The 26,701-nt window shown below is 27.3% G+C and overlaps 2 protein-coding genes across 8 annotated transcripts in view; one reads left to right on the top strand and one right to left on the bottom strand.

Annotated features, from left to right (window-relative positions):
• The window catches only part of LOC117168846 (inositol polyphosphate-4-phosphatase type I A), a 39,453-nt gene extending 17,016 nt beyond the window's left edge, over window positions 1-22,437 (bottom strand). For 2 of the 5 annotated variants that reach the window (XM_033354708.1, XM_033354705.1), the window contains exons 1-12: window positions 22,319-22,437; window positions 20,588-20,769; window positions 17,211-17,303; window positions 15,391-15,546; window positions 12,453-12,653; window positions 12,185-12,339; window positions 8,355-8,527; window positions 8,113-8,251; window positions 7,898-8,013; window positions 5,973-6,059; window positions 5,737-5,897; window positions 2,816-2,999 (exon numbers count right to left, since the gene is read on the bottom strand). In XM_033354708.1, the coding sequence (XP_033210599.1) occupies window positions 2,816-2,999; window positions 5,737-5,897; window positions 5,973-6,059; window positions 7,898-8,013; window positions 8,113-8,251; window positions 8,355-8,527; window positions 12,185-12,339; window positions 12,453-12,653; window positions 15,391-15,546; window positions 17,211-17,303; window positions 20,588-20,705 (1,583 nt within the window). In that variant the 5' untranslated portion in view covers window positions 20,706-20,769; window positions 22,319-22,437. Of the gene's footprint in view, window positions 1-2,815; window positions 3,000-5,736; window positions 5,898-5,972; window positions 6,060-7,897; window positions 8,014-8,112; window positions 8,252-8,354; window positions 8,528-12,184; window positions 12,352-12,431; window positions 12,654-15,390; window positions 15,547-17,210; window positions 17,357-20,587; window positions 20,770-22,318 lie in introns of those variants that run through there. The other 3 variants (XM_033354704.1, XM_033354707.1, XM_033354706.1) reach the window with 3 other exon arrangements.
• A 130-nt stretch (window positions 22,438-22,567) lies between these two features.
• LOC117168847 (exopolyphosphatase PRUNE1) overlaps window positions 22,568-26,701 on the top strand; it is a 43,036-nt gene continuing 38,902 nt past the window's right edge. For 2 of the 3 annotated variants that reach the window (XM_033354710.1, XM_033354709.1), the window contains exon 1: window positions 22,568-22,720. In XM_033354710.1, coding sequence (XP_033210601.1) covers window positions 22,676-22,720 — 45 coding nt within the window. In that variant the 5' untranslated portion in view covers window positions 22,568-22,675. Of the gene's footprint in view, window positions 22,721-22,742; window positions 23,163-26,701 lie in introns of those variants that run through there. The other variant, XM_033354711.1, reaches the window with a different exon arrangement.

Consider the following 26,701-nt stretch of genomic DNA (forward strand, 5'->3'; position numbering starts at 1 on the left):
AACAAACAAAATTGCATGGATATTTAGAACTTAAAAAAATAAATAACAAATACACAAATGAATAAAAAAAATGCAAAAAATATATATTATCAAATTATAAAATTTTCCAAATTTCAAATAATAAAATCCCAAATTTAAAAATAACCGAAACTAAAATTCACCGACTTGTAAAATAAATCTAATTAATCATTAATGAATAATTTATTAATTATTTTCGGCAAATTTTAAATTTCGTCAAACTTAAAATTCAGGAATAGAAATAATTATGGGAATTTAACAATTTATTTATTTTATAATTCGGCAATTTTTTCCTTGCTAATTTATGACTTTGTTATTCATTTTTTCGTTATTTTGTGTTTGTTCCGGATATTCAAACACTTTTAAATATAGTGATGAAGAACTATTTTTTTATATTGCCGTTTTAAAAAATAATGCTACTATATAATAAATATAATTATTATATCTATAGATGACAAACAAGATATATGATAAATCCTAAAATATTGCTTTCTATTACAATGAAATAACGAATTCTTAAATGTGATATTTTTTTTTATCAATTAGACTTTGTAACGAAGCTAAATTAATTTAAAATTTGTGTGTCACTATTAAAGAAAGACCATTGACGCATTTTTTTTATCTTTGACAACATTCAAATTTATTGAAAATTATTTTCCGAAGTGCTATAATAAATCCATATTGAAATTAAATTCTGAGAAGTGAGAAAAAGAAAATAAGTATTATCACCTTAATTCTAAATTGATGTAAAAATAATTTACGTAAGATTCTTCAGAAAATGTAAAAGATTTATAAATATTTCAGGCTTGTCAAAAAAGAATCTAGATTATTTTAAAGAATTTTTTTCATAATATAGGATTTCACGAAATATTATGAAAAATTCGAGTCCTTTAAAAAAATGTTTAGAATGTTTAGAATTTGATCCTTTTTTGAAAATGTCTCCGAGTTTTAAAATCTTCGTTATCTATTTAAAACGTCTTAAATTCCAGAAAATATTTTTGAATGATACGAACTTTTCTCAAAATTTTCAAATCATTCTAAATTTAAAAAAATTACCTTACAATCTTCAAAAATTTCCCAGCCATTTTAAGAAGAATTATTTATTCTCTTGAAAACTTTCGAAATTCTTTTAAATTCTACTCAATATTTCTTGAATTTACCCATTTTTGTTCGTTTATATTTTGCAATCTTACCATATTGAAACATTTTGCTTTAAAATATTCTAAGCTATTTTAGGAAACCGTTCGTTATGTTTAAAAACCTTTTTCAATTTTTTCTTAATGTTCATTTGTCAAAATGAAAAATTAATAAAAATTTGCACACGAATATAAGAAAAATGATATATTTTGTAAATCTTATCAGACCTTCTAAACCTTCTAATTTATAAAAACTATTTAAACTTGTGCTGCATTTTTTATTTATTCTGTAAGAATAAAAAAATTGCCTTGAAATTTTTTCGATTCTTCTTTGACTATTTTTGAAATCTTCTAGAATATTTTTAAAGAATCTCTTCAAATTAATTTTTCGAAATAAAAAATTATTTTAATTTTTCTTAGTAACCTGAAAAAATGTCTTTCATTACCGCGAAACTTTACAAAATTTTTTAAAAATCATTACAAGTTTTAATCATTTTTGAATTGTTTCAAAACTTTTGAATATCTCTTAAACTTACTCAAACTTGTTCTAAAATTATGTAATATGGCAACATTGTGCTTTGAAATCTTTCACGCTTTTTAAAGATTTTAGGAAATAATTTAAAATGTTGTGTGATCTTTTTTCGATTTTATCTTGAAATTCCTTAAGAAACAATGATTTAAAAATTTTCCATGAAATTTAAGAACTTTTTTTTATACCCTGAAAAAATTCACTTTACCTAAAATATTGATAAATCTTGAAAAATGAAAAAAATGGCCTCAAAGTCTTACATATTTTTTAATCCACATTTTAGAGTCTGAAAAACTTAAAATTATTATTTGAAAATAAAACCGAAACCATTTCTCCTCAGATCTTTCATAATTCTTAAAAAGTTTCTAACTCTTTCATTCGCATGACCGTTTTCCACATATGGACCATTTTCAACTCTCGGTGACAAGAGGCTGCTCAACAGTCGAACTGATAAAATGAGGTTCAAAGTTTAAACATAATATACTCTAGAAAAACGCCTAATATCGAAATAATTTTACAGGTGAAAAATAATGCATGCTTAAAAACACTTTAACAAAAATGTTAGTAATATTATGAATCTTTTTTTAGTTGATATGAGAAATTGGTTTTGGACATGGCATAATATGAGATTCAAAAAATTAATTTTTTTCTGAGAATTATAGTACGCCATGTCTACAATTTATTTATAAATTAACTATTTATAATCGATTTCTTAAGTAAAGAATAATAGTTTACATTATTATGTTATATTACATATCTGGAATTAAATGAGTTATTTGCAATTATTGACTTTTGAGTAATATTCCTATGGTTACTTTTAAGGTTAAATATATTTTTGAAAATTGTTTTTTTTTTCAGATTGAACTTAGGTTATACATATGAAATATGCACTATGAAGTTGGCATTTTTTCACTTATAGCATTTCAAAAAATGACATGGCATAATATAATTCTCAGTTTTAATTAACGTTACTATTTTAATTAATAATTGTAACAGATGAGGAAATTAAGTCCAAAGATACACTTACTAAAAAATAAAGTTTAACTTTTACCGAGCCTAAAAATAATAATAGTTCAAAAATGTCAAAAAGTGGATATGGCATAGTATAACTCTAGTGCGACGATATATTTACCTTATGAGGCCACCATTCTTGTTTTTGTGAGAATGAGCAGTGAAAGCACCGACGCTCATCGTGTCATAAAAGCCACATTTATTTAGAGTATCATTATGAACCCACATTCTCTGAAGGTGTAAATTCAGAGGAGCGAATTCCAAAGACCTGTCGTTTTTTCTTGATGATTGCTTAAAATAACTTCCTGCAATTAAAGAGATTAAAGAATTTATTTGTATAATTATATTATTAATAGGAAGTTCAATATTTCTGGGTAAAATAGGAAGAATTCGAGGGGTTGACCAGTCTTTGATATCTTAGTGAAATCTTTTTAAATCTTTGATATTATTCTGGAATCTTTGGAAATCATCGTAACATTTTCAATACATTTGGTAGATTTTTTTAAAGCTTCTAAAATCTTTCGAAATCCATTTGAAATCTTTTAAACTCTTTGTGAAAGTTTTTTAAACCTTCGTGAAACTTTTTTAAATCTATAAACCCCCTAAAATCTCTTTTAAGTCTTTTAAATCTTTCTGAAATCTTTGTTAAATATTTAATGTCTTTGTGAAATCTTCTGGAATATTTTGAAATCTGTGAAATCGCTTAAGATACTTAAAATATTTGTGAGATTTTAAAATATCTTCTGACATTTTTTGAAATCTTTGTGAATGCTTGAAACAATTTGGACATTTCCCTGAAATCTTCAAAATATTTGTGAGATTTTTTATAGCTTCTGAAATATTTCGAAATCTGTTTAATATCTTTAAAATATTTCGAAATCCTTTTACATCTTCGTGAAATATTTCGAAATCTTCATTAAATCTTTGACATCTGGAATATTTTGAAATATGTGAAATCGTTTAAAATATTTGTGAGATTTTACATCTTTGTGAGAGCTTTAGAACTTTTTGAAATTTTCTTAAAATATTCTAAATATTTGTGAGATTTTTGAAACATTCTCAAATCTTTCGAAAACTGTGTCAAATCTTTTTGAATCTTCTGTAATCTTCCTGAAATATTTTGAAATCTTAATTCAATCTTTGACATCTCTCTGAAATATTTCAAATCTTTTGGAGTCTTTTGAAATCTCTGAAATCTTTTTCATTATTTTTGAGTTTTTTTAATATCTTCTGAAATCTTTGTGAAAGCTTTAGAAATATTTCCAATTTTTCTGAAATATGCAAAATATTTGTGAGATTTTTCTAAAGCTTCTGAAATACTTCAAAATCCATGTAAAATATTTTGAACTCTTTGACATCCTTGTGAAAGTTTTTGAAACCTTCGCGAAATATTTTGAAATCTATAAACATTCTGAAATCTTTGTGAAATCTTTGAAAAACGTTGTTAAATATTTGGAATATTTGCGAAATCTTGTAGAATCTTTTGAAATCGTTTAAAATATTTAAAATATTTGTGGCATTTTTTAATATCTGCTGGCATCTTCTAAAATTGTTGTAAAAACTTTAAAAATATTTTACATTTTCCTGAAATCTTCAAAACATTAGAAAGACTTTTTAAAGCTTCAGAAATCTATGTGAAATCTTTAAAAATTTCGAAATTTTTGAAGTCCACTGGAATCTTTTGAAATATGTGTAATCTTTTAAAATATTTGAAATATTTGTGAGATTTTTAAATATATTCTGACATCCTTGTGAGAGCTTTAGAAATCTTTGAAATTTTTCTGAAATCTTCAAAATATTTGTAAAATGTGTAAAGGATTCTGAAAATTTTCGAAATCTGTGTCAAATCTTTTAAAATCTTCTGAAATGTTCGTGAACATTTTTGAAATCTATTAAATCTTACTTAAATCTTTGAGAAATTTCTGAAATATTTGAAATCTTCTTAAATCTCTTTAGAAATCTTTGAAATTTTCCTAATATCTGCAAAAAATTTGCGAGATTTTTTTTAAAGCTTCTCAAATCTTTCGAAATCCACGTGAAATATTTTATACTGATTGAAATCTTTGTGAAAGTTTTTGAAATATTTTTGAAATCCTTGTGAAATATTCTGAAATCTTTGAAAATCTTTTGAATATTAGTAAGGTTTTTTCAATCTTCTGACATCTTTTCAAATCTTAGTGAAATCTTTGTCAATACTTTTAAAATATTTAACAATCTTTCTGAAATCTTTTTGAATTATTCTAGAGTCTTTTTAAAACTCTAAGATCTTTGGAAAACCTTTGAAATGTTTGTGATTTTTTAAAAATCTTCTGACAAGTTTTTAAATCTTCGTGAAATCTTTGTGAAAGCTTTTGAAATTTTCAAAAATCTGTAATAAATATTTGAAATCTGTGAAATTTTTTTAAATATTTGTGAGATTTTTTCAATCCTCTGACATCTTTATAAACATTTGTAAAAGCATTTTAAATATTTGAAGAAAAATAGTTTCAAAAATCTTTTGAAACGATTGTGCAACTTTTTATATCTTCGTGAAATATTTTTAAATCTTTGTGAAATTTTTGAAAACCTGTGCAATATTTGTAAGATTTTTTCAATTTTCTGGTATAATTTTATATCTTTTCAAATCACCGTGAAATTGTAAAATCTTTTAGATCTTCTTGACATCTTCCAAATAGTTGTGCTATTTTTTTTTAAGTTTCTGAAATCCTTTGAAACATATGTGAAGTCTTTGAAATCTTTAAAAACCTTCGTGAAATCTTCTAGAATTGTTTGAAATCTTTTAAAATATTTGTAAGTTTTTTTTTAAATCTTCCGAAATCTTTTCAAATCTTTGTAAAATATTTATAAAAGCTCTTGAAATCTTTTGTATCTGTGACATCTTCTTAAATACTTATAAGATTTTTGAGAAATCTATGAAATATTTGTGAGATTTAAAGAAATCTTCTGACATATTTTGAAATCTTTGTGAAATCATCAAATCTGGCACAATTAAAAAGTCGATTGGTCAACCCCTCGGAAGAATGGTTCTATTTCTATTTAAACCTTTGAAAGCAGTTAAGTTCTCTTTAGCCTGGGAGTATAAATGTAAAAGATGTAAATGGCGGTCGAGAAGTTCTACTTGTTTTGTGTGCCAGGGTTCCCTTAATTCACCCATTCCCGCAACTTCTTGCAACAATTCCTTCTCCTCTTGTATCCAAATTCCACTGTAATCAGGTGTTTACTTTTTATTTAATCTCTTTGAACATAAACAAAACAAAGACAAAATACCGAATACTTACAGCAATTGCTGTGGAAATTGGAAGCAGAGTTTACTCTCTGCCATTATTTCGTGCACACAAATATCTCCTCCTAATCCCGAATGAAACCTAGAAGTAAAATTAGTCATATAGAAACAAAATGAATTCATCGGCTCGTGGATTTTTTAACCATAGAAAAAATTCACGGTCATTTCCCGGTTAGCAAACATTTCTCACGGTCAATGAAATTAAATAATTCGAACTCTAAAGCTAAAGATTTTTCCATTTAAATCAATTAAAACTGAACTGCAGACTAATGCATTCAAAGAGGAAATGTTTAATTTTAAACTTTTTAAATTGAAGTTTAAAAAGTTTTTCAGTTCAAAAATGTATTCAAATGCTTAATAATTTACACATATAAAATAGAAGCTACTAAAACTTTCCAAATGAAAAATTTTAAATTGAGTGCAGTTCAAATGCCAAATTGATAACTTTAAGCTTTTATAAATTGTAGAGTTCAAGGATTCAGATTCAGTTAAAAAAATAAAAATCTGCGTTATAATTTTCAATGCTCTTAATTGAAGAATCAATCAATGAATTCAAAATGTTTCAAAACTATATAATTTTAAGCAATTTTAAGCTGAATACATAACAAATTAAACAATTAAATTTGTTGTAAAATGAACACGTCTTAAATTACCAAACTAATTATTTTCATTTTAAACAGTATAAAAATCGCTAAAATGCTTGAAAATTTTATTTCAAAATCTTGAAACATCACGCTGCTTTATATTTTTTCAAATTTTATATTATTTTTGAAATTTGTTCAGAATTTCTAAACATCTTTTAAAATGATTTAAAATTTTCCTGAATTTTTTTTCAATTCTGTCAAATTAAAAACAAAAATTCTTAAAATCATTTACATTCATTTTTGAAAATTTTGTCAAACTTTCTAAATCTTTTTAAATATTCTCTCGAAATTAATTTTTCAAAATAAAATCAATTTTCTAAGAAATCTTTAAAAAACGTTTTATATTCGTCTGAAACCCTTCAAAATTCTTTAAAAAAACTTCTAAATTTTGTGTTCGAAATCTGCCAAAATCTATAATTTGTTTTAAATTAGGCCGTGGACATTTTGCACCTAAATTTCGGTATGAATAGTCGGATTTTGTTGGTACTCGTAGACACGTCGCTTACATTATTTAAAACCATTTCAAATATTAAAGTCATTTTCAATCGTTTTAAAAGTTCTAAATGTCTGCAAATTACTCGAATTTTTTCTAAAAATTGTTCAATTGTAATTTATACCTCAGAATTCAAGAATTTGACTTAGCAATAAAAATTTTATAAATATGAATATATTATTCTGAAGTTATTTAAAAATTAAAAACATTTTATAAAGTTTCAATCGGGCGTTCACATTTATTTAACTAATAAGACTTTCCAATTGAAAGACTAATTTTGAACACTAAAATCGGGAAATTCTTAATTTATGAACTAATTCCGATTCGTCTTGTAAAATTGATTATTATTAAATTCTTAATCCTTAAAGTACAGTTCAATTTTGAAGATCATTAATTAATTTATATTCACAGCCGATTAAATAAAAATCTGTTTTATACAAAATCTTCAATTTCAGAAGCAATTGTTTAAGTCTTTAGAACAGCATTTTAAAATTCTTTAAATTAAAATGTACACTTAAAAATTAAAATCTAAAATGGAAACTGAAATTGAACTGAATGATATCGCAATTGAAAAGCATAACAATTGAACTATTTTTGTTTAAAAACGGTTGAAATCAAGTTTGGACAGATTTAAAAAAAAATTTTACAAATCCCGTTCAAAACAAAAAAATTTATTGCCATTTCCCGATGTCACAAAATTTCCGTGCTAGTGCCCACCCTGCTTTTTATATCAAATTTTCAAGCCTTTCTATAAATAAAAGTAAAATCATTCTAAATATTCACCTGTACGTTTGGATATGAGGATTGGCAAAAAGAAGTTTCAACTGGCCCTGATGTGGGAGTTTAATTTTCGTACCTAATCTAGGAGGTAAAGACTGCGACCTTCTATGGCACATTACCTAGACGGAATGATTATAATTTAATTAAAATCTGCTGATTAATTCCAAAACACAAATTCCTTTCCTATAATTGTATTATCAAATTATTATAAAAATTACCTGACTACTATTACTTAATACGTTCCTTGAAGGAGTGCTTTCAGTACTATTTCCTTTATCTTCTGCTTCCAAATTCCATACATTTACAGTTAAAAATCCAACAGTCGTTGATTTGGCGGATTTTAAAGGTATTCTCAGTCTGAGAAATAAAAAAATGGTTAAAATCAAACCTTATTCACATAAATGATTATGCTAATATATTTTGCGGAAATTTAATGAATATTATAAAGTAAAAATCTCGCCTTGGTGTGTCTTGAATGGCACTCAACATCATAACTGCACTTCCAATCGGCGTTGCTGTCTGACTGACTCTTTCTCTCACATCAAACGCAGTTATTCTGACCCTGCTATCCATATTCAAACCATCGCTCGCTCTAAAGCTCACAGTCGTTAGAAACCCTGGATTACTACTTCTCTGAAATTCAGAAACAGAGCCAAGTTAAGGTATATGACCCAGTGTTTGACACGCGTTACCGTAACTTTTTTTAAATTAAATATTTAATACGTTATTAGAATGTCCAGAAATAATCTTAAGAATTTAGTACACTTGAATGAATACTTCATCGCTCATGCAATGCCTTTTGTCTAAAAAAATCAATTCGGCCGTGCTGAATGGTAGCTGAATCCACATAAAAATAAATCCATTTTTTTTTTTTTTTGAAAAAGAAAAATAATATTTAGAGGTTTTGCAATCCTCATGAAGTTTAACACGTATTTCTCATAGAAATTGTTTCATTTGATCTTCAATTTTCAATCAGAGGGAGGTGATAGTTCAACAATGCTAACAAGAGTCAATGGTCAAACAATTCATTATCTCCGATAATGTTGAGGATTCTGCATAAAAATTTAGAAAAACATCTTTTTTCTAATGGGAAATACTTTTTTAAACTTCATATCTGGCTTGCGGCAATTCTAAATACGATTTTATTGAAATGGATTTATTTTTGTGTGGATTCGAACAAATTTCCGGCCGGTATACATAAAAATTCGAGAAAAAAAAATTATTTGACCACCCTACTGAACAGTCGCTCAACAGATGTACTGCTCGGTAATCCCGTATTCAAACATTTTATGAAGTAACGATCGGTAACGTGCGTTACTTTGCATTACCGTCACTATAAATTTGTAACGCTTTACCGTTACTGTTACTAAAAAAAGTAACTTGTCTGGTAACGCGTTACTATCAAACACTGATAAGACATCCCGAGTCAGAACTAAAATTTGTCGCCCTTTTTCAATGTTCGTTATACAAATTTTTTTTCTATCGCAGAATTGTCAAAACATAAAACAATAAAACTGAAAAAACTTCAAAGCCAAAATTTCTCTTAAAATAGAGATAAAAGGGTGATTTTTCGCGAAATTAGGATAATAAAAAAGGAGAACATTTTTGGAGATAAAATTAATATACCTGGTATATTGCACTTTCAACAAAACAGGCGAATTTCCGACAATTTTCAACCAAACAAGATCAATTTTCAGCAAAAGAGTTGTATTTTAAAGCCAAAAAGACGAATTTTTTCAGAAAACACTTTGAGACAAAGAGGATTAATAATATTAATATTATCATTAAATTTAACAAATCATTTTTTATCATTTAATTTATCATGTAATATTTAAATCTTTATTATTTCCAAGTACAGGAATTAAAAAAAGATTAATTTTCTATCCAGAAAGATGAATGTTTAAGATAACAGTTCAATTTCCTACCAAACAAAAATGGAATAGTTACATTTAAAATTCTTTGATTTTTGAGATTTACAATTCAAGATTTACCATTGAAAATTCTTCAATTTTTATACTTATACAATTTAAAATTCTTTCATTTTCAAGATATACAATTGAATATCCATTAATTTGGAATTTTCATAGTTTAAAATGATGTAATTTTCAATGAGTTTTTGAAAATAACTCAATTTTGAAAATGAAAAATGGAAAAATATTTATTTATGAAGATTTAAATAGAAAATTATTTTATTATTTTAATTTTAAATATTATAGTTCAAAGTTCTACAATTTTTAAGAGTTACAATAGAAAATTCTTGGATTTCTCAAGTATACATAGGATGGAAAATTATTCAATTTTCAAGATTTATATTTTGAAGGTATGTAATTTGCAACTTTTTTTGTATTAATATTTGAATGTTGAAGATTTAAAACTAAAAATTTCTCAATTTTCAATACTTCTTATGTGTTCAAAATTGAAACTTATTCCATTTTACAGATCTACAAAAAAATTAAATCATGTCAAGCGCTTTCAATTCTAAATCTTATAAATTGAATATTTTCCAATTTTAAATCTTCAAAATTACAGATTTTTTAAATGTATAACTTGCATAATCATTAATTGTAAATTTTCAAGATAAAAAATCTTCAATTCTCCAATTTCAACATTTACAATTCAAAGTTCCAAAATTTTTAAGATTTACAAATGACAAGTTCTTCAATTTTGATTATTTTCAAGTGATGAATCTTCAATATTTAATTGGTGTAATATAAAGACCAACAATTTTTAACGTGAAATTTGTTATAGTTCAATTTTGAAGTTATAAAATTATCAAATATCTAATTTGTAAAAATTCAAAATTAAAACATTAAACTTTACGCAAATCTGCAAATAAAAATTCTAAAATTATGTCAAGAGTTTTAAATTCTAAATCTTCTAAATTGAATATTTTCGCATTGTAAATCTTCAAAATTACAGAATTTTTTTATGGATAATTTGCGTTTTTTATGGTAAATTTTCCACAAAAAAAATGATCAAGTTTTCAATTTTAAATATTTATTAATCAAAGCTCCACAGTTTTTAAGAGTATTTTTAAAGTCTTTTTTACGGCATGTAATTTTAAACGTTTTTTATTTCAATTTTACAGATTTGAAATTGAAATATCTTTAATTTTGAATTGTTCAGTTGATGATGTTCAACATTTAATTTGAAGAAAATTATTTGAGAAAATGATGCAATTTTTAATGCATTTTTTAGAACTATTATTTTATAAATTTGAAAGTATCGAATTATTAATATTTAAATTTGAAACATAATAATTTTCGAAATCTAAATAACTTTTCAACTTACTCGATTTTTTTCTAGGAATAATAATAGGTATTCAATATTCATTATGAATCAAAATTCTACAATTTAATTTACAAATTAAATTTTGTGGAGTAAAACAATTTAAATAGTATCAAAGTTTAGACTTTAGTTTTGAATATTTAATTTTTAATTGCTGATTTTAAGTGAACAGTCAAAAAATTTCTAAATATTAAACAGTTTTTCCAATTTTATATTAAAACAATATTTTCAATTTAATACAAGTCTTTGAATATAAATATATTGTTTCGGAGTTACCTAAAAATTTTAAATAGTTTATAAAGTTTCAATCCGACGTTTACATGTGTTTAACTACTAAGACTTTCCAATGGAAAAAGTTTAATCATTAACGTAAAAATCCGGAAATTCTTAAATTTTAAATTGATTTCGAATCGTCATGTAAAATTAATTATTAATCACTTGTTAATCCTGCATGTACGGTTTAATTTTAAAAATCATTAAAATGTTTGTGTATATTCACAGCTTATCAACTAAAAAAGTTTTATTATCCACAATAGTCGATTTCAAACGCTTCTAATTTTTAGTTTTTTACGCCTGTAAAACTGAGTTTTAAAATTCTTTAAATGGAAATGTACGCTTAAAAATGAAATCTAAAATGGAAATTTTTTAAGTGGCAGATTTTCGAATTACGCATTGTAAACTGAATGATATAAATGAGAAAGATTACAATTTATATAGTTATTTAAAAAACGGTTGAAATCAAACTGACAGATTTTTTTGTCTGCAAACTTATAAAATTCCCGGTAAAAAACAAATGCAGTCATTTCCCGGTCTCAAAAAATTCCCATTTTCCGGTTCAGCGGCCACTTTGAAATTTTATTTTATTAACCTTGGTTTCAGATTCCTAAACCCATATACGTCTTACTGAGAACAGATTTGTTTCAGTTACAAAATTACAATCTTTAAAAGAAATCAATTGAAATTACTTAGGACAGTTGGATTTATTTGTATTCGATATTTTACCTCAACTACTTCAGTTCTGGCATATTTGATCCACATTTTAGATCGACTTGTTTGAAAATCCACTTCCAAAACGGGATTAGGAGGTCTGCCATGTCCATCGCAAAGTAGGTTATCACAGGCCAAAGAGACTTCGCAGATTGGAATCTCGGCAGGATCTACAAAGCGCACTATTTAATGGATTTGTAATGAGTTCTAAACAAAATATTTCATTCGTAATTATCTATAAATACTACAAAGTGTGTTTCACATTTAAAAACGCTTGATGAACCTGTAACGATTCCACGTTGCAGGCGCAACATCTGAATGTCAGTGTCGTGCTTGTGGCCACTGCAAGCTTCGATCCTCTGTCTTAGAGATGATAACTGACTTCGCATGTGATCGTAACTGGCTGACTGAAGTGCCTGCAACCAACTGTCTCTATCTTCCGACGAGTTGGCGCCTAATTGTTGATATAAACCTCCGTCGAATACTGAAAAGTAGATTTTATACCGATTAAGTTTCAAGATTTCTAAATCTCGAAGCTATAACTTAAAGGTGGCAGTACGAAATTAGTTAGGTGGGACTACCCTACAGCAGATAATAATAATAATATATATATATATATATATATATGTGTGTAAAATAATTAATTGTGATTTTAATAAATTAACACGTATCGTTCCTTAACTATTAATTATTTTACGTAAATTAGTATTTTTAATTAATGATGATCTACTTTAGGGTGGCCTCTTTTAAATAATATTTTTTATCGAGAAGGGTTTTTTGCATAAGACAATCTTAAGAAATCATTACACATTGTAGAGAAAAGATTTAAAAAATATAATTATCATACATTACTTTAATTACTTTAATTACTTACTTTAATTATCATGATAATTAAAGTCAGGATGTCTAGCGAAATTTTATTTTCCAATTCCCGGATTTTCCGCATCGGAAATAACGTTTTTCCCTTTTCTATCTGGTGATATTGTGATATTATATGAATACAACTTTAAATTTTTAAATAAGGAAATTTAAAAGTAGAGATTACTTTTTAAAGAAAAAAATTAAAATCAATAATTTCTTATTAATAAATCCACATATAGTGATCTAAGAATCTTCTGAAGGTTTTTTTTTTTAAATTGAAATGTTTTGGTTATTCAAATTATACTCGCCTTTTAGATTTCATTATTTTAACAACTGAATTCAAAAATCTCAAATTTATTTATTTCTAACAACCAAAAAATATGATTTTTCTACCATAAAAAATTAATTTTCAATCCAGAAGGGCGAACAAAATTTTCTACAAAATAATTCAATTTTTAAACAAGATCACGTGATTTTCGCCTTTTAGATTTCATTATTTTAAAACTGGAATAAAAAAAAAAGGTTTGAACAATTTTTAACAATTCATCACCGATTATATTTCAACCATAAATAGTTGGATTTTCAACAGAAAGATGAATTTTTAACGAAAAATATAATATTTAATATTTGAAAAAGAAATCATTTTCAACAAAATAGTTACATTTTCAACGAAATAGCTGAATTTTCAACCTACAAAGATAAATTCTCAACCAAAAAGCCGAGTTTTCGAACCAAGAAGATTAATTTCTTACACAAAAAGAACGAATTTTCAACAAAATACATGAATTTTCAAACAACTAGTTGATATTTCAACAAAAAATGATACATTTGAACCGAAAAGACGAATTTTCTACAAAATGTTGAGTTTTCAACCCAAAAAAATTAAATTTCGATCAAAAATAAAAAAAGAGGAAAGAAAAATGATAAGGCAGCCAACCACATCCCCTCCCTTCTTTTCTCCTTCTTTCGTCTTCTTTATTTTTATTGCCATCAAATTACAATAAAATAACATTAAAAATAAAAAATTGACAACTGAAATGATGCATTTGTTAACAAAAAGAAATACTAACAAAGTGGTTCAACCCAGGAGTGGAAGTTTCCAACCAAAAAACGAATTTTCAACAAACAAAGATTTTCCAGTCAAGAAAGAAAAACAAATTCATTAAAGGTGTTGAACGTTTAAGCTGAATTTTCAATGCTGAAATATGAATATTCAACACAAAATTTCATTTTAAACCGCAACAAAAACAAATTTTCAACAAAAGAGATGAATTTTTGACTAAAATTATGTAGTTTTATTACAATAAAATGATTATTTTTCATACTTGGTTCATCTTCAAACAATTATTTGAATGTTCAAAAAAACAAAATGCATTCTCAGCTAATAACACAATAGTAGATATTTCAACAACAAATTTCTAATTTGAAATAAAAAACAGTTGAAGTCGACAAAAAAAGACAAATTAAAAAAAATAATATCGTAGTCCTAAGCCAAAGAAGATCAACTTTCAACCAATTTCAAAAAAATTTTATTTTCAGCAAAAAAAAAAGATTATATTACTGTGAAAATAATTGAATTTTCAATTCAAAAATATGATTTTCGACCAAAGAGGATGAATCAACAACAAAGCAAAGTAACTTCTTACTGCCTTCAACTTTCAAACCAGAAGTAAAATTGTCCAATAAAAAATACAAAGTTTCAATAAATAAAGATTTTTCAATCAAGAAAGAAAGTTCATCAAAATTGTTGAACTTTCAAGTGAAGAGACGAATTTTCTGTAAAACAGTTGAATTTTCAACCCTTAAATATTAATATTCAACAAGAAAACTAATTTTCAACCAAATTATTGCTTTAAAAGAAAAATTCAACCATATTAGTTTGTTGACAAAAAAAAAAACATGAATTTTTAACTAAAACTACGAAGCTTCAACAAGAAATGATTTTTGTATAAAGTTTTGAGGCAATATAATTATTATTAAAATAAATTCAAGGAAAATTAATTACTAACAAGATGCTTGTATCAGGGTCGCCGCAAAACATAATTTTCAAACTTCCCTGATTGTTCCCTGACCAATATTTTTTTCCTGATCATCAATATTCAAAGACCAGAATTTTAATCTTATAAAATTTTCAACATAACATCTCTTATCAATGAAATGACAAATTTTAATTAAAATAAAAACAATTTAAATTTAGTATCTTTGACCGTAATTTAAAGTGACTTACAGAAACTCACTGACTTTTTCAAGCATTTCAAAATTGTCGAAATGCTTGCATTTTTAAGGAATAATTTCGGACGGTCTAGCATTTGTTGGATTTCTCATTGATAATTATCATATTTAAATTTTTTTTTTCTTACCTATACTAAATCCATAAGGAATCAGATTCGTCGCTGGTTCCACTCGAACAGAGCAATGCTCAAGAATAATTACACCCAGCGGTTCTGACCACTGTTCTCTCGTTTTGAAATAAAACAGTAGATTTCCCCTTAGTCTGCACCACCGTTCTAGACTTACTGCAGAAGAAAAAAATACGATTATAGTATTTCAAAATCAAACTGATAGGAATTTTCAAACTGTAGAACTTTCGATGAAAGGCAGAAGTTTTGAGGCGATGGTATCAACTCGACGGAAAAATACAAAAGATGAAGACACTTGATATTCACTCTATCAAAACTGTTTTTATTCATAATAATTAAAGATTAATCATTACTAATAATTAATAATTATTAATTATTAATCATTACTAATTATTGATCAAAAAGCCACATTATTCACACCTTGCTTCTTTCCAATACCTCGGTTTCCCCCACTTAATTCACTTTTTACGGAACACTTATAATTAAAAAAATTACCAGAGAAAAAAATCAAGCAAATGCAAGCTTTTGCTAACATGCACAAATTTGCAGGCAGTACATGCTCTTATCGTTAAGTCAACCAAAGCTTTAATCTCCAGGCACATTCCATACATTCAAGCAAATGAGTTCTAGGTTGCAATCTATTATCTAACTTTTTTTCTTATCTTCATTGTTATATGTCGACGATTTAAGCAGTTAATTATCTACTATCTATAGAAATGTCAGTTATCTAGTCCATTTTTATCTACTTTTTATTATTTGTGCCTGTGTTTTGCACAACGAGGAGTGTAACGTATAGTGTCATTATATACAGAAAATATTATTTAGAAACAGCTTCCAATGTTTCGCAAATAGAGATTACGTAGTTTCCTAAAATTTTCTACGTGAAGAATAAATCATCGACCTTAGATTATATTCTCCAGAATATGAATTTCTTTTTTGATATTTTTGCGAGGTGCGAAGTGCAGAAAGATCGCCAGTTCCGGCGAAATAATTTGTGAGGAAGGTGAGAAAAAGACGATGTGTTCTCCTACATACTGCAACCACAGTGTTAGTTCAGTTTTAAAAAATGTAAAAAGACCAATGAAAATTGCATCTTATCATTGGATAAAAAATAAATCTATAATACGTTAACCCTCAAAGTGCATACATGGTAAAAATCACGGTGAAATGCATCATGGGTGTTCAGCACCCCCGCGTATTTAATCATGTATTGTTTAACTTCTATTGAATATTTTGTCACAATAAAATCATCCGATATAGTTTAAGGTATCTTTTATAAGGTAGAGTTGATTTTATAGCCCTTTATTTATTTTAAGTTTATTAAAAAAATTATTGAAAAAAAGTGCAAAAATGGGGTTTTTACTTAAAAATTCACAACTCACGCAATTTACATTATTTTAACCTGAAAATATATGACTATACTTTTGAAATAGTGTACTAGATGTGCTAGATGGCGACACTTACTCAACTTTTTCGAATTAAGTATGGTTTATAAGAGTCTGAAAATTTCTTGGGGTGACAGGCACCCACAATGTACATTAAGGGTTAAACGTAAAAACCAAATAAAAGATTCCGGCATAAATAAGCAGTTTTTCCAAAAAATTGTAAATTTTTAAAGATAGTTTAGATGAAAATTGTAAATTTCCCATAGTCCAAAGATTTAAAGAAAAGTATTTCATAAAACTTGTAAGAACTTGAAATTAAGGCGGACAATTTACGATAAGAATGTAATTTTCATTGTATTTTTTGCAGAGAACAATTGTGTTAGTAGCAGGAAAATCAGACGGGAATGGTAAATGGTAAATTACACTCGATGGTACCTTTACTTGTGCTGGCTGTAACGCAACTGAAGTCTCGTAGGGTCTTATGTGTTTTTCCTTTTTGTCTTTTGCTCTCTAGTTTTTTACTTGTACCTGTAAATTGTAGGGAGGTGCTGGTTGTCATTAACCATGCCCCATATATACATCTAGGAATACATATGTTAAGTTTATGAATCACCTCCTTGGTTGTTAGACTTTAGAGAAGTGAAGTTATTAATAATTAATATTATTATTAATACAAACACTTAGTATGAGCTATTAATAATGACATAAATAAGGTTTGCTTTAAGTATTCAGGCTTCTTTTTTAAGGAATTCAGGGCTCGGATCGACTACAAGGCTGAAAAAGTCGTATTAGTCGAAAAAAAATGGTATTTCAAAAAATGTGCACAAGTCGCTTCAAATTTTTCTATAATGCAAAAAAAAGAAACAATATCAGGCACAAAATGACTGTAATAATAACTTTATTTATTCACTTCGTTTAAATGTAAAACAATTTTTTTTAAATTGTCATCAAAGAAACAAAATTGTAAAATTTTTCAACTTAAATTATTTTCAAACGAAAAAAGTTCAGATTTTATATTCGTTTTGAACTGAAAATCTTTGAAAAATTAAGGCTTTCAATTTGATATTGTATTATTTGTACATGAAATGATTCATTTTTTAATCATTTATATTTCACAGCCAAAAAAAAGACACTTTAAATTCCTAAGATTTTTTTTAGAAATATATTGCATTTTCAATAAAATATTTGAAGTTGAATTTTAAACTCGAAAGATTAATTTTCAATTAAATAGTTGAATTAAAGAAAAAATTTACAACAAAATAGTTAAAAACTTTCAAGAGAAAACAAAATAAATAAATTTAAAAAAGAAGAACAATTGTTTCAAAAGAAACAAATTCCTAATAATGTACTTGAATTTTTAACCAATTAGTCTAATTTCCACATACAAAGATGAATTTTCAACTAAATGGTCCAATTATCAAACAAAAAAGATCAAACTCCAACCAAATAGTTGAATTTTCAATTGAAAAAGACGAATTCTTTAAAATATCGTTGAATTATCAACCAAAAAAGTTAGATTTTCCACCAAAACGTTGCGTTTGCAATGAAATAATTGAAATATCAATCAAACAAGGCGAAGTTTCAAATAAAATAGTTGTCTTAACCAAATAGTTTAATTCCTAGACAAAAAGACGAATTCTTTAGACCATTGTTGAATTTTCAATATAAAATTTCATTTTCAGCAAAAAAAAGATGAATTTTCAATCATGAAAATTGTATTTTTAGTCCAATAGGACCAATTTCCTATCTAAAAAGACGAATATTAAGCCAAACGCTTGAAATGTTTAGCAGGCAGTTATAGATCATTTTCAACGCAGAAAAATGGACTATTAATCAAATAGTTAAGTTTTTATAAGGAAAACTAATTTTCAAACGAACCGTTACATTTACAACCAAAAAATTCGACTTTCAAACAAAAGAAATTAATTTTTTAATAAAATATATGAATTTTGGACCAGAGAGTGGAATCTCGTGCTAAATTCGAATTTTGTGAAGAACGTGAAATTTCAAACTAAAAAGTTCATTTTTAACCAAGAAACATGAGTTTTAAACTTAAAAAGATCACTTTTCTACCATAAAAAAGGAATTCTCAATCTAAAACGACAAATTTATTATACGAAAAGGCGAATGTTTAGCAAAAGAGTTGAATTTTCGATTAAAAGATAAAGTGTTAACAACGTTTTTGAATATTCAAATAAATATTTAAATTTTCAATCAAATATTCTAACTTTTAACCAAAAAGAGAGAACGTTCAACTAAAGATAGTTGCACTTTCTTATCGGGTTCTATTAATTTAGTTCACATTTAAGCGAAAAAAATGAGAAAAGGGTCAAACAGGGATGTTTCTTAAAAATCCATAAAAATATATAATTTTTAATGTTCTCAATTAAAATCGATCATTTTTTTCTAGTTTACATTTCAATTTTAAAAGTTCAATTCTGCCGAAAGTTGAAACTAAGTAAAGCGAACTGCAAAGAAAAACGGAAAGTCGATTGGTCGCATTTTTCTTCAGTCACATTAAAAAAAATCGATAAAAGTATAAAAAGTCGCATGATTTGAGCCCATGAATTAGTTAGTTTAGTTCAAAAAATATCAATGAGAGTAATGAAAATCGTAAATATTTTTTAACGGCGAAACCAGGTTCAGAAAGATGTGAATTTATTGTACAAAAGACAGGACTGAAAATAATTTATATTTACAGACATTTTGAAACCTAACTTAATTACTTACTCCATCAAGATTATACTTTATTTCTACAGTATAAGAATATATTCAGTGGGAAAATATTTTTAAATTAAATAATAAAACTAGCCACTTTATGGATAAGAAAAGGCCTTCAATCACAGGAAATTTCCGAAAACAATGCAATCATTCTAAAAAAAAGTTTAATTGCTGGAATGCTATTGTTTATATTCGTACAAATACAAAGATGAGAAAAAATTTTAATATCTTCAAAAGATTGATATTTTTTCATAAATGAATGGAAAGACCATCTGGCAAGCGAAAAAGGTTTCACATAAGAATATAAAAAACACCATGTGTTACTCATCTGTTACTTACAGCATATGGCACTTTTAACTTGATAGAAGATTAGATTTTGGAATATTTAATAATATTCTATAAACAGAATTATTTTATTGAAATTGAAGAAAAATAACTTTTTTCTCGAAAATATCAAGAGATTTTCAATGTGTAACTGTTTTAATAATATTTAATTTTGAAATAATTTTCTGAAAAATTGCTTCCAATGATTTTAAACAATTAGCAGATTCAAAACTTGCGGTCAAATAAAACCTGGAAAAGAAAATGGTCAAAAGAAGGAATATATTTAAACTTTTTTGAAAACCTAAACTACAAAAATTACTATTACCTATATCTAAAGCATTCCAAAATCAAAGAATTAAAAATACACAGGAAACTGGCAAATTTAAAATTATTTTAATACTAAATTTGATATTTATATATAACAAATCATGCCTCAGAAACATTAAAAAAATTATCATAACTATTATAATTTTAGAGAGATACATTGTATCAAGCCCGACAATTATAAAATTGCAGTAATATTTTCCAGATAATGTACAATATTACAGAATGTAGATGAACACGAGAATGATTCTATATTTAAAAAAAATGAATGTATATAAAATGTTACTTTTTTTCTCAGGCATGTACATACATTAAGAAAAGGGCAGACATGCACCAATCAGAAGTAAATAAAATAGTGATTCAATATTCTTCTTCTAAAAATAGTGATTTCTAAACAATCTATTCATCAATTCTTTTTATACTAGACTTATGTGACGACTCACTCTCAGTTCTGCGAAAAAATCCTTCCTGTCGTTCACGAACGTACAAAATTCCTTCCTTTTCAAATTTTTGTGAAGGCTGGGTAGCAAGAGTCAATAATTCTTGTTTGTTGAACCTCATTTTTAAGAACGACGTATTAGCACTTGCTTGCAAAGTCCTCTGTGGAATTAATTTCCATCGTTTACTGAAATGCAAAGCATGAACTATGTACCTTTCACTATATTCTCCATATGAATGAAATAATCATTGTGTCGGTCTCGTTTCTGCGTCAGTGGGACTGACAAACACCTCTCATTATTAAAATGAACCACAGATTTCTATTCTGCTTCATTTTCATTTCCTAAATTAAATCTGGCTGTAATTTCGTTACTTATTGTGATTTATGATCCGATAATTTTGAAGAGATTTATCTTATGAACGCGCATTTTTTGACTCTCAGATTAACAACTATATACAATATTAGAGGTTGAAGTTTCCTTCATTTAAGTTAAATAAATTGTAATTTTTCTGTTCCAAAAATCTTCGAATAATTGAAAGAATTTTATTGTAACTTATTGCTGACTCTTTTATTTCAATTAATTTCTTAGAATGTAGAAATATATGCAGCAACCTATTTCCCTCCCACGTGGGAGGAATTCTGACATTCTGTTTTAGAATAAGAATCATGATAATGAATGATAGAAAATAGTAGCTTAAATTCCTTTGATTTGAAGTATTGTAAAATTAATTACATTTGCGTGAATTTTCAGTTAATTTTAATTTAAAATCATTAAGTTAAAAACTATTATTAAATTTTAAAATGTATTCAAAAATTGAAATTGTGAAATATTTACAGATATTTAACTATAACTATAAATATTGCTAAAATATAACTATATATATAATATTGGTAAAAACCTTGGATAAAAATCTCTTTTCTATCTAAATTCCAAATTTTGAGATAATAAAAATTTAAGGGGAAAGAGACATGGAAATTGAGGGTTGAGAAGACCCCTATGTAAGAAGCTTATCTTTTAGTGATTAATCCAAATTTTCTACGGGGATGGCTTACACCGAAGCCCTTGGTTAGAATTGATATAAAAAAAATAAGATATAAAACAACAAGAACGACGAAGAAAATTTGGTTTTTTAGATTTCTATGCTGGAAACTTTCCATTGAAAAAATGAGATAACAATTTAATTTTTTATGTCATAGTTTTCTTTCTTCGATGTCAGTGGTGAAAGAATAAGAAAAAAAAGAGAAAAGGAGAAGTCACGTGTAACAGACGTGAAAATGTAACAAAAAATATTGATTGTAGATAATGTGAGGCAGTACAAATACAAAAATAATTAAAATAACAATAAGAATAACAAAGTAAGCAAACACAAAAACCCAAGAACAAATAAAAAAATTATCTGTAATAAACTGATAAGGTTCAGAAAAATACGAAACATAACAAACAAAAAAACATGTATCGTGAAATCGCAAACAAAATTAAATTGATTGATTATTGAATGTGAGAATTATTAAAAAAAAAATTAAATGCTTCGATTCTTAGGCAAAACTTGTAAAACATAAACTTAACATGCTCCAAAAATACTTTTTACTCAATAATTCTAAATGAACTTTGAGAATAAAGTCTTGACCTTATCTTCCTAAACTACAAACGTGGCATTTGTATCAGGATGTGCCCTTTTCAGGTTTGATATTTAAGGATGAAATCATTAAATTATTAAAGGCGAAAAGTCCCAACCTGAGAGTAATTCGTGGGCGTTTAGATTGCAGAAAGCCGGAGATGTGGGATGTAATTAATTCTCCAGCGACCGCCCATCTTCAAACACTTGTTATTCACATTTTCATTTAACAACTTTTACAATTCGTACAGCGAGCGAAAGACAATAGACAAATGAAAGTCAAGAGGAGGATAAGATGCCTCTCAAATGAACACGGCGACAACACATTTTAACTCGTTACAATGAACAATAATAAACAATAGGGGATAAGAAGACTGGAGAGAATTTCCCGGAAATTGTGGAAGTTGGTCACAATGGTGGGAACAACATAGTTTATTTATATTTTTGGAAAGGAACACCAAGAAGACGATTGATTCATGACAGTTCCAGTTCCAGTGTGCATGGTTTGCATGAAACGACAGGTGCGTGCGCATAACATGTTTTAGTTCCTGCATTCCACACGACGGAAACAGGGCTTTTTATTCAAAAATATTTAAGTTTTAAAGAATGCGGAAAAAAGCAAAACAAAGCAATATTTATATTAAATCATATATTGAATTTATTTAGTTGGCTCTCGATACTTTTAAGCATAACCTCTCGGGACTTTAAAGTCAAGCAAATCAAGAGTTGTGCAGAATTTTATTTACATTTTTTATTATTTTGTGGAAATTACAGAAGTTTTTAGTTTCTCGAAAGAGGGATTATTTTCGTGCGATATTGTTCTAGATTGCAATAATACATTCTTTGTTATCATTTCTGATTGTGACAGCGGTAGTGATAGCTAGCAGTGACCTAACCTCAATAACAGTGTTTTGTCGCTTTTACGCGATGGAAAAGTTTCTGAAAGCCTCAAAAAACGCAATCGTAAGGCATATCATTTATTATTATAGCTATAAAAAACAAAAAACTATTGTGAAGATACTGTTACTTTTAAAATTGACATTTTGTACGAAAGTTTGACGAAAGTAATAAGTGTCAGACTATAACCGGCTTTTGACCTTTGTTAGACCCAAGGACATAGGAAACAAGGGACTAGGCATTCCATCGTTACTTTGTGAGCGGTGATGAATCCACGGGAAGCGGGAGAATTCCATGAGTGGGAAGAGCTGCCATATTACGATGTGCCATTTGATAATGCGCACGAGCATTTTTGCCGACAAACTGCATGAAAATATAAATATGTGGGCGCTGCCATGTTTGTCGCGGGACATCAAAAGGTGGCGGACCTCCCCCCTCATTGCATCAGCCCCGCAATGGCATGCATAGTCCCTTGTTTCCTATGTCCATTGTTAGACCAGTTAGACCAATATCTTTGGTTCGACCATCGTTTGGGTTTCAATTTCTCCGAATAGATGGCGCTACTAGTATGTTTTTCAGAAAATATTTAAGAATGTTAAAATCGATAAATTAACATGTACCATATTATGTAATAATTGTTTAATAAGTTTAATGACAAGATTTGCGAACCATCTACCTATTTAATATTACAAATTTGGAATTCTTTAAAGTTCATTGAAAAGACCTTTGATTCTGTTATTATCTTTCATCCCATTTTACTTTTTCCATTAAAAAAATAGAGCATGTTATTTGCAAGGATTTTTTATAAATAATTTGAATTTAAACTTTTTAAAAATGAGAAATTGCAAATTTAAGCGTGATAAATTGAATAAAAATCATACAACAGATAATTTGAAAATTTGAAATGTAAAATTCAATGCTATTCAAATTGAGTGAAATATATCACTTAAAGCACTCTTAAACATTGAATAGTTATAGGTAAATTGAAAGCATTGAAAGTCTTAATTGTTTAACGATTACAAATTAAAATTTCCAATTGAAACTTTAAGAAACAAATTTGACATTTTTATTTTCGCTGTAACTAGAATTAAACGCAAGTCCAATTTTCGACGAAATTGTGTTTTCTTCAAAAACCATACTTTCTGCCTTTTTACACCTTTTTTTGAGTAAAATATAATAAAGGTTTCGTTGTTTTATAACCTAAAATTTGGTATTAAAATGTATTCAAATATTTTAAAATTTCAAAGAATTCAACCGAAGAGATGAATTATACTAAAATATTCCTTTTTCTTATTAATCTGAAGGTCATTATAGGATTTTGTGAAGTATTTAAAACAGTTGAAGATACTATTATCAAAATAAAAAAATGTACAAACACTGGAAATGTTCCTTTTTTTTATTAAATCGTCTTATTTGTTTAAAAAATAAATAAAAATATGTATTTCGACCGTTTTCTTAACGATTTATGTACTCTTTTTTATTTATGATACCAGAAAAATTCAAACGATCTAAATATATCACCATTTCTATAAGATTATTACGCATATCTATTTACATTTCTATTTTTCACACGAGGTTCATTAAACTGATCATCCAGTTAAAAGAAAAAATTGCTCAATCGCATTTAAATTGATCGTCTAGAAAGGTTTTTGACTATCATGTGAAATTTGGTTATTCGAACTTAGCACTGGTTAGCTTTCCCTGCTTCCATTGTTAATTTTTCTTTGTTATGGTATAATATTTAAAAAATGTCGTTAATTATTTCAACCTAATATTTAAAGCATAATACTTATTCTGTATAAAAAGATTTTATTATATAGACCGTTTCGGCACTTATTATAAAACAAGACGATATTTCATTAAAAATTATTCAAACTTGCAATATTGAAAGCGTTAAAATGCAATTGTTTCGTAAAATAGAATTTGCACTGAAAAAAAATTGGTAAAAGTAAATTTTTAAATCTTTTAAAAGGGTTCGTCCATATATTACTGTAACGATTGAGGCTGGGTTCGATAAATGCCACGTAAAATTGGATAAAATGTAATAATTTAAAAAATATAGTATAATATTATAAAAGGGTAGAGTGTTTTACAATTTTTTTTTTAAATCTGTTTTTGAGGTATTTGTAAAAGTTGAGGTATACCATCAGTCTAGTAATGCTCAGAGGTACGGGGTTCGATTCCTGAACCGGAACCTCTGGAAATTTTTCAATGTACCTTTCCCGAGATTCTGGTGGTTTGGAACCAACCTTAAGCTGTAGGTCTCCCCATCGTGTACTTGACTGCAACCCAGTCCGTCAATGATGGGGAAAAAACCAGGCTTTGTCCAATATGTCTGGGCAGACTGCTCTCATCCGATCAGTTGATTGCATTATAAAAATGCGTCCGAGACTGATGATATGTACCGGGAGAGCCCCGTGCAAAATAATCAAATAAAAAACCCAACTCTAACCAAACAAATGCCTTCGACATGTTGGGCAGTATAAATCTGTGATAACATTTCAACACAGAAATGTTTTTTAATATAAAATCATACATTAAAAAGGGGCCATCCATATACCACTTCGACCATTTTTCACCACTTTTTGACCCCCCCCCCCTTGTGGGCAGTCGTGGAATTTTGACCCCCCCCCCATTCGGTTGCTGATTAAAATATCAGTCAATTTTGACACTACTCAGGAGCTGCCAGTCAAATTCTTTGTTAGTTGTTTGCACCAAAAAAATCATCCTCAATGGGTTTAAGAGTACTAAAATAACTTTTTTTCACTTGAATTTCGACATGCGAAACTGTCTTCAGTGAAATTTGACACCACTGAGGAAGAGCCAATCAACTATTATCTTACTTTTTAGCACCTAAAGAATTATACCCAATACGTTTCAGAAGTACTAAAATGACTGTTCTAATTTTCATCCTATCATTTTTTATATGCTTGACAGTCTGCCAGTCAACTTTGGCATCATTCAGGAGCTGCCAGTCAAACTTCTAGTTAGTTTTTAGTATTTAAACAATCATTCCACATGTGTTTGAAGAGTACTAAAATCACGTTTTTTCACTCGAATTTTTGACATGTTTGACAGCCTGCCAGTCAACTTTGGCACCACCGAGAAGCTGACAGTCAAACTTCTTGTTAGTTTTTAGCATGCAAAGAATCATTCCACGTGGGTTTCAAGAGTATTAAAATGACATTTTTTCACTCGAATTTTTGACCAGTTTAACGATAAATTGTTGCAAAATGCATCAACAGCTGTTAGTCAGTCAACGAATTTCGAACTGTTGACTAGGAAAACAAAAGAATCTGAAATTTTAGTGAGTTTTAAAATGACGTCCATGGAATTGTCGCGAGCTTCCGGACTACAAGAAGTCCAAAAGGAGCGATGAATTGGGTGAAAAAATTCGGATTAGCTTAGGAACGTGAGCTTAAACATGATTTCAATTGCAAAGAAAAAGCCGTGAAAAAATATAATTAAAATAAAAATAAAAATTCTATTATGCGCAAGCACAATATAAAAGTTCGAGTATATCTCATTTCAGTATATTTTCCACAGATTTAGGGAAATGTATGTCCACGAGGATTCCAGCCCGACCTCCCGGTCCCTCTCGTGGA

Source organism: Belonocnema kinseyi, chromosome 3 (assembly GCF_010883055.1).
Source record: "Belonocnema kinseyi isolate 2016_QV_RU_SX_M_011 chromosome 3, B_treatae_v1, whole genome shotgun sequence".
Classification (NCBI taxonomy): Eukaryota; Metazoa; Arthropoda; class Insecta; order Hymenoptera; family Cynipidae; genus Belonocnema; species Belonocnema kinseyi.